The sequence below is a fragment of the Chinchilla lanigera genome, unplaced genomic scaffold, assembly GCF_000276665.1.
Source record: "Chinchilla lanigera isolate Chin_1 unplaced genomic scaffold, ChiLan1.0 scaffold00015, whole genome shotgun sequence".
Classification (NCBI taxonomy): Eukaryota; Metazoa; Chordata; class Mammalia; order Rodentia; family Chinchillidae; genus Chinchilla; species Chinchilla lanigera.
Window position 1 is genome coordinate 13,643,165 of NW_004955416.1, and position 14,419 is coordinate 13,657,583.

Genomic DNA, 14,419 nt, shown 5'->3' on the forward strand with positions numbered 1-14,419 from the left:
TTGTGAATGGTTCCACCGTAGGGGATGGCTCCTCTCTGCTGAACACTCAGAGCAGATCAGTTGATAGAAAGATCCAGAGAGGTTTCTGTAACTCAGGATTTTCTCTAAGCTTTGGCTTACTAATGATTTTACCATTGATATGCATTGAGGTCTATTCATTCAAATAGACCTACTGAAACTTCACTTACACACTGAAATTATATATGTTCAGATTTCTCACCGGGCGTGGTAGTGCACACCTGTAATCCCAGCACTCAAGAGGCTGAGGCAGGAGGATTGTTGCAAGTTTGAGACCAGCCTGGGCTATAAAGTGAGCTCAAGAGCAACCGTAATTGCATAGTATGATCCTGTCTCAAAAAGACAAAAAAAAAAAAAAAAAAGATTTCTCTCGTTGTATTTACATCTTCCAATTTGAGTTTTCCTCATTAAGTGGAATAGTAGTTTGAACTCAGATTGCTTTCACTGAGGATTATAGTTATGTTTTGCAGGTCCTGCTCAGTCTGGCATTTTGTCAGATCGTGAAGTGGTGAACCTCTTTCTTCATTTCACTGTCAACCCTAAGCCCCGCGTGGAGTACATTGACCGCCCACGGTGCTGCTTGCGGGGCAAGGAGTGCTGCATCAACAGGTTCCAGCAGGTGGAAAGCCGCTGGGGCTACAGTGGGACCAGCGACCGAATCAGGTAGCTGTCTGACCCAGTCCACACTGGGTTGGGCTGGAGGGCAGAGGTGGCACTCATCCTCATACTTAGCCACCAGCCTGTCCTCAGACTGCAGGAATTGACTAAGCAAGATCTGACCTTACACTTTCTTTGCTTCATACATTTTTAAGTTACTATAGCAAGGAAGAAGTTACAGACACCCTCATCTCACTGAATTGTGAGGGTGACCTCTTAGGAAATAAGAAAAGGCAGAAAGACTGGGTGGGGCCCTGTTACAAGAAATCTGTTTGGTTCTAGTCCTAGCTAATCACATACTGCTTTTGCAGGCTTAAGGCTATAATTTAGTCAGTTTCACTTTACTAAGCTAAATGTTAAGTTTTTTCTTTGAATAGATGCTGTGTGGAAAATATCTCAATATGCATGTATAAAGGCTTTAGGAAAAAAACAAGATTCATAGCTGGGCATAGTGCTACACACCTGTAATCTCCAGCAGTTGGGAGGCTAAGGCAGGAGCATCACCTTGAACTTGAGGCCAGCTCAGGGCTATATCGTGAGTTCAGAGCTAGCCTGAACTACATAGTGAGACTCTATCTCAAAAAAGGCAAAAAAGAAATCAAATTTTATGAAAAATACATGCATACATACAACCTTGCTAAAGATTTTATCTTTGCTGTACTGTATCTCTTAAGGTTAAATGTCAAAATAAAGTAAGTTCTCGTTTTCATAAAACATGCCTTTTGGATTTTCAGTTATTTAACAGCACTTTAGTATAATACTAGTCATTAATAACAACTTTGTTAAATAGGGCTCCAGTTGAGGAGGGGGGACTAGTATAAACTTGGGTTAAGATGAAAGCTTACTTTTAGCCTCACCCCACCCCCCACACTGTACTGAAGATCTAACTTAGGGCTTCACATGTGCCAGGCAAATTCTCTACCACTGAATCACATCCCCGAGCCCTTAAAATGGGAACATAAAGTGCATTTGTAAACTGTTAATCACTCACAGTGAGGACACTATATGTGAGAACTTACAGGATGAAGTGAAAGCTGCACACAGAAAGTAACAGTTTAGTAAATAGAGGAGAAGTAAATGACTAGGCATTCAATCATCATAGCTAGGAAATAGACATCTAAAGAGCCAGAACCCTAATGAAAGAGAAAAGAAAGAGGTAATTACAAAAGTGAGTAGAATAAAAATAGTAGAGCTGATAGATCCATAAGCTGGTTCCTTAAAAAGATGAATAAAATAAACTTGTGGCAAGTGTAATAAAAAAGATCACATTTAGAAATCCAAATGGGAATATAAGCATATGCTGAGAGTTTAATTCTGGGTTTAATCTGTGCTAATAAATTGAACATCTTGATGGAATGGATCATTTTATAGGCAAATATAAATTATCAAAATTGACTGAAGAGGAAAGCCTGAATAGACCAATTACCATGGAAGGAATTAAAAGTTATCAAAGAACTGTCCCTTCGCCAGGTGGTTTTTACAGGTGAGTTTTAATCAAATATTCAAGGAACACACAGTTTCCTTGAGCATTAAAAGAAGGAAATACTTCTTGGTTAGTTACTGAAGGATGCACAAGCTATATCGCACAGTCTAACAGGACAGAAAAATAGATTAGCCTCATTTACATTATAAAGGAAAAACTCAACATTAATATGTGGCACATTGAATGTAGCAGTACCATAGGGGAATAATACTATATGAGCAAATAGTTTATTTGAAAGATGGAAAAATGGCTCAATGTTAAAAAATAGTTGAAAAGAAAAACAGTTTGATTTCAATAGAAATCAAGAAGACTTGATAAAATTTCACCTTTATGCTAGATGTAGCTATTAATAGATTAAAATAATTCTTTAATATGATAATCTTTGAAACCTCAAATTAGGGATACCTACTGTCTTCTCTGTTTTACAACAGTGTTACTCTAGTTCTCAGTGATAGTCGTAAAAAAATAAAGGAATTAGAGCCTTGAATATTGGAAGAGGCCTTGTTTTATTATTCATAGATGGTATGTACATTAGTAATTTCCCAGTCCATTAAACCCAATTTGCTCTTTTTTAACAGTATATTGTTATTTGGCAAATGGTCTAGTTTTAAAGGAGAAATAAGTGTAACTGATACTACAAGTAAGTATATAAGTGCATACTTCAGTATGTAGACATTAAGCAGGATAGCACGAGAGGACAAATGGAAGTAGCCTGATACAGTAGCCATGTCAGCATGACACAGCTTTGACTGCAGGGTACAGTCGTGTTATGTGATCGTTTCCAGATAAAACAGTTGAATCAATCCTGTTCATTCATGTTTCTGTATTTGTGAACTTGCCTGCTGGCTGGAATTTATTTGTAACTCCAAAATCAGTACGTACGTAGGGACTTTCTTAGTCCCTTTCAGCCACTGACTTTAGTTGTCACACCGGCATGTCCCCAGGCAAATGGAGGCCCTGCCTTATTCAGCTCTGCTACAGAGATGGAGGAAGTGGGGGCAGCAGGGAGGTGGTAGTGATGGTGGTGGTGGTGGTGCAGGGAACTCTGGTCCTTAAGCCAGTTGGACTCCAGCTGTGATACTTGTTGGTGGGGCAGCCTCATGCAAGACACTTGAGGCTATTGCTAAATTCCTGTTTCTTTTGTAAAATAAAGCAAATACAATATACTAGGACATGTTGTTTTTAGGATTTAAGTTTATAATCTATGTGAGGAGGTGTGCATACACTTTTATGGTACATACCTGCATATGTATGTTTGTGGTAATTCCCTATTTGCTCGTTGTCTGTATGCAGCAACTTTGTAGAGTATAATTACCACATAAAACAAGAACTAACTGTATGTGTTAATTGCCTCTTCCATGAAAAACCAGTAAACATTTAAATTTATTAAAATTTTTGATCTATACATAAAATGAAGTCAGTTTCAAAACTTATAAACAAGTCAGATATGGTATTGCACGCCTGTAATCCTAGCACTCGGAGGCTGAGGGAGGAGGATCGTTGCAAGTTTGAGGCCAGCCTGAACTACAAAGTGAGTTCAAGGCCAGCCTGGACCACATAGTGAATCCCTGTCTTAAAAAGACAAAAAAAAAAAAAAATCCCAAAAACTTACGAGCAAATTTTCCTCCTACGTGAGTCTGGCATGACAGTCACCAACACCTGACTAGGACTGCTATGAGAGACTGTGGTGTGCACTGCCGGAAACCTCCTACCCGTGGCTCTTACCCAGTGGTGCTCCTGAACCTTTGTGAGGATGGAGGATTCCTCCCTGATGGTGGAGCTTCTTTGGGAACAGTTGTTCTACCTGATTAAACCTTAGGATCAACTCAAAAAGTTATTGAAGAAAATAGTTTATGCTTGCATCAAGTATACTTGAGAATTGTTTCTGTTTGCTGTCAGAGCTTAGTTTTAGGCATGAATAGTGTTTACAATTGCACAATGATGTCAATGTATTTAATGCCCTTGTACTTTACACTTAGAAATGGTTAAAATGGTGCATAACATACGCATATACACATGTATATTTCTCCACAAAAATAAACTTTAAATGTAGAAAGTTTGGTTACAACATCAAATGACTATTACATAACATTTGAATGTAGCATATTGTTGTATTAGCATAGTAATAATATATACTACTTGTCACATCGAGTGTTACTGAAATAGCATGAAGAAGCCATCCGCGTCATCCATGACGGATGACAAAGCAGTAGGATTAAATGGAAGCCTACAGCAAGTGGCTTTAGGAAGGACTGGAGAGCTCTAGCTGGAGCAGGGTTTGGTAAGGATGGTGTCTCCCTAATTACCTATGTGTGTTCACCAGTTTCTTTACAAAGTCTTAGCAAAGTTTTTGGTAGAGAGGAGTGGCCTGGAGATGTTACTTCAAAGTTAATATAGAAGAGTAAATTCTTTTTTAAAAAGAGTGGTTCTGGGCTGGCATGCAGCACAGTGGAAGAACACTTGCCTAGGCTATGCCAGGCCAGGGTAGTACTACAAAAGAAGAGTAGTACATAGTCTGATGCTGTGGCGCACATCTGTAATCCCAGCTACTTTAGAAAGCTGAAGCAGATTAGAAAATTTGAGGCCAGCCTAGGCAACTTAATAAGATTGTCTCCAAAAGAGACAAAGTGATACAGACAAAACATGGAAAGGTATTAAAGGTATTAACTATTAAAGGTCAGACACCAGCTCAACATAAATGAGCATTCAGAACATGATTACAATGAGGGAAGAATTAACTACGGAGAAAGAGCCCTACTGATCATGTTCATACAAATTAAAACTATGAAACCTGGAATCAGTGAATGTTTCTTTACCCTCAGGATGAGGTGGGCCTCTCTAAAACTTGGTATAGATCATAATTTAGCTACATATAATTGAAAAATGTTATGTCCAGAATCACCATAAAGTTAAAAGGTAGATGACAGATGTGAAACTTTTTTAACATACAAACAATGAACAATGAGTAAGCATCATCTGTATTCAACATACTCTTTCAAGGCTACGTTAAATAGACAAACTCACCAGTTGAAATAAGAACATGAAAGGTATTTGATTAATGAGAAAATCTAGTGGCCAGTGAGCATATGAGCACATGCTTTATTTACCTCATTGGTAAATATAAATGGAACTTTTCAATCGTCTGTTGCTCAAAAGCAAATTAAAATACTCATGATTGAGACAAAAATGATCTGTTCCCCACCCTGCCATCCCCATTTTTTGAGACAGGGTCTCCCAACTCCAGGTTGCCTTGAACTTAGCTACCCTAGGGTAACTTGGAATTTGCCAGACTCTCCGTGCCTTAGCCTGTGGAAATGCGCCATTACACCCTGTGAATCTGTAGGAGAAGGACATGTTAATCTTCGAAGCTGTAAGAGTGTTCCTTTCCTTTTTATCAACAGTTCTACTTACAGAAATTTACTGCAAGAAAATTATTTCCTTTTTTTTTTTTTTGAGACAGGGTCTCACTATGCAGTTTTGGCCTAGAGCTCACTTTGTAGCCAAGGCTGGTCTCAAACTTGCAACAATCCTCCTGCCTCAGCCTCCCAAGTGCTGGAATTACAGGCATGTGCCACCATGCCTGGCTAGAAAATGATTTCATTCTAAACCATGGCATTATCATATAAAAACTGCAGACAAGCCAAACATGATGGTGAGCACCTGTCATCCTAGCACTCAGGAGGCTGAGGCCAGGAGGATCACTGAGTTGGAGGCCACTCTGGGGTACATAGTGAATTGAGGTATGTGAACTACAGGGCTAGATCCTGTTTCCAAAACAAAAACACCTGGAAAATAACCAAGATTATCCCACAAGGGATAAAAAAACTGCAGACAAGCAAAGCATGATATCAGTATATATACTGATTCACTATACCTCACCAAGCACCATCACACTTGGTTAGGTATAGCGAATATATATAGATATAGATATAGATATATAGATATATACACACACACACGGTATGACTTAGTGTACATATATGTTCATAGAAAAGTAAAAACAAGGTTGACAGGACTAACTCAGTTTATGGATGCTTTGACCTTGTATTCATTTGTTTAGTTACATGTTCTGGAGTGTTCTGTTTTGGTGCTGGGGATTGAACCCAGGCCCTGATGCATGCTAAACACATATTGCACCACTGAATACACCCTTGCTCCATTTTCTGCTTTTTAAAGGCAGTGTACTTATATAATAAAGTGTTATAAGTAATATATTAGCAAAATTATAACATGGGCCTCTTGCTGTAATGAGGTGTGTAAGATGGGGGTTAAAGAGCATGGGCCTTTGATCCACAGAGCTGAAGTTGTGTCCCAGCCCTCCCACACTTTCTGAGGTAATTTTATTCTTCTAAACCTCAGTTTCTTTCTACTTTTTCTCTTCTTCCTCCTCCCCTTCCTTCTCTTTTCCTCCCCCTGCCACTTTCTCCCTCCTTCCCTTCCCCCGTGTCATAGGGTCACTATATATCCTCAGGCAGGTCTCAAATGTGTAGGTGCCGGTGAACCTTCCACCTTAGCTTCCTGAGTAGCTAGGGCTACAGGCATGCAACACCACACCCAGCTAAAACTTGTTTTTTTAGCTATAAAAATGGGATAATAAAAATAGTATATTTAACTACTTTATAGGGCTGCTACAATGATTAAAGAAACAATTCATTTAAGAACTGAAGCTCAGGGCTTAGCCCTTAAGGAAGTACTCATTAAGTGGTGGTGGTATGCTAGTAGTTGCAATAATAATTGAAACTATGACTGAAAACATTGAGAATTACTTGTTTTGCATCACAGATTATCTGTTAATTAGTCTTGGGGGTTCTATGGATGTTTAATGTCAGTTTTTATACATTTATAAAACGAAGTAAGATAGGTCACTATTCTTGTTCATTATTCTCATTATGTAATCCTTAGTTAAGTTTAAGTGTATGAGTTAGGTCATGTCCCTGGCCCTGTTCCACCAGGAGTCATCATTTGAGCAGTCTCCTTTCTCCACAGTTCTTATCACAATTATTATTTATTCCTTTTTGGTTTCTTATCAGTGTTTGCCATTAAGCTAACCTGCTCAGTAGGGATAAAAACTCTGTCTCGCTGACCATTAGTTCCCCAGTGCAAGACCAGTACCAAGACATGATAGGTCCTCAGTAAGTATTTGTTGAACTTAGGAATTGTCATGGTTTGGGATAATGAGCTTCAGTTCTAATGGCTGACACTGCTATGTTCTGAAAAGAGATATGCAAATGTTTCTGGGCTAGTAATAGCACTACAGTTATCATGACAGCAAAAGTGGGTAGAGTGTTGCCAGCGTGCATGAAGCCCTGGGTCCATTCCTAGTACTAGAAAAATAAAAAAGGAACTTACAAAATGGGTATTTAGGTTAAATTCCTTTTATATTACACAACTTAAGGTCCCATTAATGTCACATTTACTTTAGAAAGAAAAGTTTTTATAAGCAAGATGATATTTCTAAGGATGTATGTTTGATCTATGATAATTTTCCTTTTTATAAGCAGAATTGGATCCAGGTAATACTTTGTAAAATTACAAACCTGCAGAATATGAACATTTGTGGATTATTTGTTGTTTTATTTTTGGCTTCTTTCTGTCAGGTTCACAGTTAATAGAAGAATCTCCATAGTTGGGTTTGGCTTATATGGATCTATCCATGGTCCCACAGATTATCAAGTGAATATACAGGTACACTTTTTTCTCCATTATTTATAAACAAATGTGTAAGACTACAATAAAATATTGTCTTGATATAAATCCACATTTCAGTATAATTGTCAGAGGAATCAGGCTCTTCATAGCATTTTAAGCCTAGAGATTCTTTATTAAGGTTTTAAGCAACCTGGTTTTAAAACATTGAGGTCCTTGCCGGAAGCATTAGCATAGAGGGAGTTCTCTTTGTGCAGGAAACCTCTGCTGTGTGTTACCTTTTGCCTTTTCCTAGTACTTTGAACTTAGGACCTTGAAACTGTTTACTTACTTGAAACTGCTGGGAATCTTTCTCAGCCTGGGAATGTCTGACCAGACCCACCTCGCTTCACCTTGCCCCTTGCCCTGTGTCTTCTCACACTTTAGATCTCCGGCACCTCCTCCTTTCATGGGGCACAGGTTCCCTAACAAGAGCAGAAGTCAAACACCTCTCTCCTTCCACCTTCCCTTTTCTGTCAAACCAGTGTTCACAGCTCTTAATTGCAGACCTTAATTAGTAGAATTATTTTTGAAAAGATATCTGTATTGTATTTTTATTTGCAAGCTATATGAATTGTTGTGTGTATCTTTTATAAGTAAATTAATACATGAAAAACATGAGAAAAGGAGGTAAATGAGTAAGACTTTGGTTTATAAACCAAAAAACCCCTGCTATCTCTAAAATGTTACTAAGTATATCATTTTTAATAGTAAAGCTCTGACCCCCTAGTGATCCCTGCATGTGCTGCCCAATGGGAAAGTCATGCATGGTGGGAATGTGTTAAAGTACTAGTTTTATACTTTGTGAATATACTGATTCAGAGATCTGTTTTGATGCCAGCTAAAAATGATACCTCACCATCTCAGGAGAGCCTTGCTCCCGTGGAAGAATTGCATTACTGGCTGTACTGACAAAGAGTACAGTGTGCTCATTGTCAGACCATTCCACTGAGGTATATAGCGAGATTCAGGTGATAGATTTGTTGTCATTCATGCCACTTGGTTGTTCTTATAAACCATTTGGAAAGTTCCATTATAAATATTACTAGTAGGTTTTTAATTCACCTGAACTTGCTTATTTGAAAGATTTTTAAACAGGCTCAAAAAGTAAGCTGGGTCAGGTAGCACGCACCTATAGTCCCAGCACTTTGGGAGGCTGGGGCAGGAGAAATGCAAATTAGAGCCCAGCCTGGGCAACTTTAGCAAGACTGTTGTCTTAGTTACTTTCTCTAGTTGCTGGACAAAATACCCAACACGCAAATTAAGGAAGGAAAAGTTTATTTAGCTCACAGTTTGTGAAGGTTTCAGTCCATTATCAGCTGGCTCCAAGGCAGGGTGGCATGGCAGAGGGGCAAGAGTTCATGGTGGCAGAAGGCAGCAAGAGCTAGAGGTGGGGAACAAGCCTCTTTTCCTCCCTTACATTGTAAGCAGGCTACCTGCCCTGCAGGGGGTATAGTACTCACACCATCTGCCTACCTTCCTTTGCACAGGCTCACAGTATTAACAGGTTTAGGACCCTGGCCCCCTGCCCAGTTAGTTAAACTTCTGAACTTCGCAAGTTGACACAGTGAATCAACAGTACAACATCCCAGAGGGTAAACAGCCTCCCTGGGGTATGTCCTCTACACTGAAGGATGTAGAACTGCTGAATTACTTACTTAAGCGTCTAAACGTCTCAGGTTAACACAATGTATCAACTGTTACAACTGCCCTTGAATTTATTTTTGGTCATACTTCAGACTGAGCTATATCCGAGCCCTTTAAATTTTTTTTTTACTTTTTATTTTGAGACAGGGTCTCAACACATTCCTGAACTTGTGATCTTCCTGCTTAAACTTCCCAGAATGCTGGTATTACAGGGATACACCATAATACCTAACTGATTTCATTGTTTTAATCTACCTATATATAACCCTGCTCCTCTTCCCCAGTTTGTGCACAAAGGAATCTGGTGTCTTCTGTGATATATAAAGGCAATGAAGGAAGAATGGGGTTCCATCATCATAGAGACTCCCAGTGAGGCTGTGGCCCCGAGCAGGTCTATAGATTACGTAGTCTGCTGAAGTGTATAAAGCAAATAAAGTATAGTAGGAACTCATTGTGAGAATCTTTCACGCTCTTAAAGGTTTGCTGAGGTGTCTCTGTACTTAAAAATCATTGGATATTCTTTTTGGGGTAGTACTGGCGATTAAACCCAGGGCCCTTGACCTAAGCTACATTCCCTAGCCCCTGCTCCCCACCTTTTGTTTTAAGAGTTGTAATGGGTGATATACATTGTGTGAGGCATGAGACTGGCCTATTCCAGATAAGCTGTCTGTCACTACCACCTGTTCCGTTGTGTCCAAAGTGGCCAACTCCAATGCTGGCCAGGGCGTGGGCAGATGTTTTAGAGACCAAGGGCCTGGTATAAGAGACAACTGGGGTGGGGGAGAGGAGCTGTGGGCTATGGGCTATTTAAAGGGCAGATATTCCTTAGCTCTTGCCAGTAGTTACAGTGTGATAATAAAAGGCTAAGGATGTCCAAGAAGCCAGAAGTGAAGGTTTTTATGTAAAATCTCTCCAGGCTCCATTTTTTAAGGTAGCTTGACATCTTTAGAATCATCAGCACCATGCAGGCTGTGTGAAGCCAGCCCTAAGCTAAAACAGGAGTATATGTTAGAAGTGTCTAGAGGGCTTTTCCATAATGTCTGCCTGGGTCCTTACCCCAGAGAAATGAGATAGAGAAAGTAAAGCTAGCACCATTGAAGTAGTGGGTTTGGGCATTGCCGGGATGGCCTTTTGTTGGGAAAGTTCCTTGTCTCCATCTGCTTGTTTCTGGAGAGCCACTTTTCCTTATGCCTAAAGGAGAGTCATGTCCTTCTTAAGACTGAGCAGTCCCCAGTGTTAGATGAAAGTGCCAAGGTCTCATTCTAGCAGGGTGGACACACTGGTCTTGAAGATTTGGAAAGCCCTTGTCAAACCACATCCACTAGCACTAGCTCTCAGGATCATAGGGAGAGATGGCGAACTGCTAGGGCCGCAGCATCTGTGTCATTTAATGACCCTGTTCTTCCATGTCAACTTCCATTATCCCAGAATGGAAATGTCCAGAAGCTCCTGGAGGCCTGGGTGCTCATCCAGTGGGGAGAGAACTAAAGTGAAAAGACAAACTGTATATTTTGAACATTCACAAACATACTGCTTTAAGCTCATTTATAGTTCCAGTAAATAACATTGAAACACAAGAAATATGATGAAGAGTTTTCCTAGCCTCAAGACATAGGCTAGCAAGGAGTAAAGGCCCACTTCCTTTAGACATGGAAAATATGCACGACCTGGAATCTCTACCACAGCAACTCCCCTTTCTGCAGCACCAGGTCTCGACATCTTCCCCACCCTCACTGTGACAAGTGAGAAATGGCCGTTTTCTGGCAGCATGCCTGAAGCTATCTTTGATGGTTAGAAATAAAAAGAGAAAAATGAGAGGTGTAGTAGTCTATTGTGCTAGTTGTAAGAGCCTCGTATTCTTCGCTGCAGAAGTTTATTTCAGTTGGTTTAACTTAAATGTGTCTTCTCTTTTAAAAATTACAGATCATCGAATATGAAAAAAAACAGACCCTGGGACAAAATGATACTGGGTTTAGTTGTGACGGGACTGCTAACACATTCAGAGTCATGTTTAAGGAGCCTATAGAGATCCTGCCCAATGTGTGCTACACAGCATGTGCAACGCTCAAAGTAAGACGTACAGAGTGTCCCAGGGCTGTGCACATTGGGCCCGTGGTTTCCTGTTTGTGTGTGTGTATGCATCTGCATGTGTGTGCTGGGAATTGAGCTACATCCCCAGTCTTTGTCTTTTTGATATTTTTTTTATTTTGAGGCAGGGTTGTACTAAGTCACTAAGTTAATCAGGCTGGGCTTGAACTTGTATCTTCCTACCTCAGCCTCCCTGGGTGGCAGGATCACAGGAGTGTGCTGCCAAGCCCAGGCCATAGTTTCCCCTTCAGTGTTGCATAAAGCATGTTTTAGAAGCGTACAAGTCACTTGTAGTTAAGCTTTTTAGAAAGGATGGGGAAGGAGGCTGCATTAAGAAAAGCAGTGCTGGGGCTGGGGATTTAGCTCAGCGGCACAGCACCTGCCTGGCAAGCGCAAAGTCGTGAGTTTGATTCCCAGTACCGGAAAAAAACCAAAACCAAAAAAAAAAGGCAGTGCATCTTAGCACTGCTCAACTCTGAAGGGTTTTGCTGAAGGGACCCTTTGTTTAAGTAGTATGTTGAATGTTTATAAAATAACTGTCCTTAAAACTTCTTCAATATTCTCTAATGGCTGAGCTCTACATCGTGTATTTTTACTTATTCATTAGCTCCTTAGCAAAAATTTCATTTTTGATGAAATGATTTAGTGTATAATTTTATATAAGAGCTGTAATAAATATAATAGACTTTTAATCTAATTACATCACATTAACTCAAATGCTTAAAATGAAGACTACTAACAAACCTTTGTTTCTGTTTAGGGGCCAGATTCCCACTATGGGACAAAAGGGCTGAAGAAAATTGTGCACGAGACACCTGCTGCCAGCAAGACCGTTTTCTTCTTCTTTAGTTCCCCTGGCAATAATAACGGCACTTCAATAGAGGATGGACAAATACCAGAAATAATATTTTATACTTAACTTCACATTATAATTCATCTTGGCTAAATAGTACCTACCATACAATCTCAACTCAAACATAAATAACTGGCCACAGGAAAAACAGTTTGAGTGTCATGAATATTTATGATTGTAAGATAAGAAACATTTTAGTTTCTTAGGAGAACCAGAAAAAATGTTTATTTAAATCTCTCTGTGACTTAAAGGCAGATTTGCCACTGTTTTATCACCTTGGAAGAAAAGAGAGCTGGGTTTAATTGTGTAAAAAATGCAGCTGTTTCAGCTGCTTCCTGTATCATTTCGTAGATCAGTGACTCGTGGTCTTTCACTAGTTTTGGAATTGAAAGATTCTTGTTATACGTAGCCAGTTTGGTTTCTTTATTTTAACTTCTGAAGGTTAGATGAAGTGGGTCAATATTCCTGCAGAATTCCTGTCAACTCAAGTAAGTGATTTCAGAATATTAGGAAAACTGGCTTTATATTTGAAATTTTAAAATATCTGCTTGCTATCATTTGGAATAATGCTAAAAATAGGCCTAATAAATGCCCAAGAAAATTTTCAGTAGGTTTACAGAGAAGGGTATTTTGTAATAGTATAGTAATGCATTACATAGTATAGTTTTCAAACTAAATGGATTTTGTATAAATTCACAATAATGTGATACATACGAAGTCTCTAAAGTTATAAGCCTGGATTCTTTATCATTCAGCTATGTTACCATACCTGCCTGCCTGTCTAGGGTGCTGCTGATGAGTCCCAAGACTGAGCTGACGCTGGTGACTGATGATCATTTAAAGATACTGCTTCAACCTTGTGATCATCCTATACAGCAAGAAACGGAACATGGTTACTAACATTTCTAACAGCTACTTTGAAAATATAAAGCTATCTAATAGAATCACTCCTGCCAAAAATATGCTTTCTATCACGCAGTTCTATTCAAGGAATACAGTATGTTTAATATTTGTGACCTCATGAATGTGACCAGCACACCTATTTTAGGAGGAGGTGGGAGGTATATATGGTAGAGTGACATTTATACACTTTTATATACAGCAGGTTTTTAAAATATAAATAACTTTTCCCTTGAAAGTGACTATGTTATTTAAAAAAACTTCTGTAATTAAGTTTAAAGTATATCAGATATTTGTGGAAGATGACAAAAAAATTCTTTTAAATATCAAAGAATTTTTTTCTAAGTAGGAAATAAAAACTTTTCATCAAAAGTACTATTTCATTACACATTTTCAAGAAGGTAGTGAGATGTGTTGATGGCTGAGATCTCTTGAAGTTGAAGAAAAGGGGAGTTTCTTTGTCTCGGGTACCATGTCCTTATATGTATGTCTCATGTTATGGGAATACCTATGGGATGTGTGGTTCTGCTTAACTAAAGATTTAAGTAGCAAACATTCAGTAGTAACCATTACCAAAAAAAATACTTCTGCCTTCAAAAGTACAGCATGCCAGAGATAAGTTAATGAGGGATTTGGGGGTATGGGGAATTTCACATGCCTTCTGTGTTCTATTGAACAATTGTAAATGAATGTAGCAGCAGAAGGTATGTACAAGAAACAACTCTCCTGACATTGGGAAATCACCTGAAATTTTAAAGAAATAAATGTATATTATCATTTATTTGTTTATTTTGTCATTTGTCCTTCTAAAAGTTGAGTGTAAAATACCATTTTAGAACAAAGGTTCTCGTAATTGTTTCTCATTTACAGAAGTAATGCAACACAAAGTAAGGATGCATTACTTCTGCTGGAAGCAAGTCACAGGAACTGCAGCAGTGTAAAAATCATCTCACAGTTGCTTATTCATAATTATTAAAATGACCTGGGTAATTGCTGTGCATCTGGGTGTGCAGTATGTATTTTACACACGATGGCACAAAGCAGTATTAGGAAAGGATTATTACAATACCCGTTTTATAGGCACATTA

The 14,419-nt window shown here is 39.0% G+C and overlaps 1 protein-coding gene across 1 annotated transcript in view; it reads left to right on the forward strand.

Annotated features, from left to right (window-relative positions):
- Nucleotides 1-14,112, forward strand: part of Btbd1 (BTB (POZ) domain containing 1) — a gene marked incomplete at its 5' end in the record, with an annotated part of 35,934 nt that extends 21,822 nt beyond the window's left edge. Inside the window, 4 exon segments of the mRNA XM_013512487.1 lie at nucleotides 489-681; nucleotides 7,756-7,843; nucleotides 11,414-11,560; nucleotides 12,339-14,112. Coding sequence (XP_013367941.1) covers nucleotides 489-681; nucleotides 7,756-7,843; nucleotides 11,414-11,560; nucleotides 12,339-12,497 — 587 coding nt within the window.
- Nucleotides 14,113-14,419: the final 307 nt, after the last annotated feature.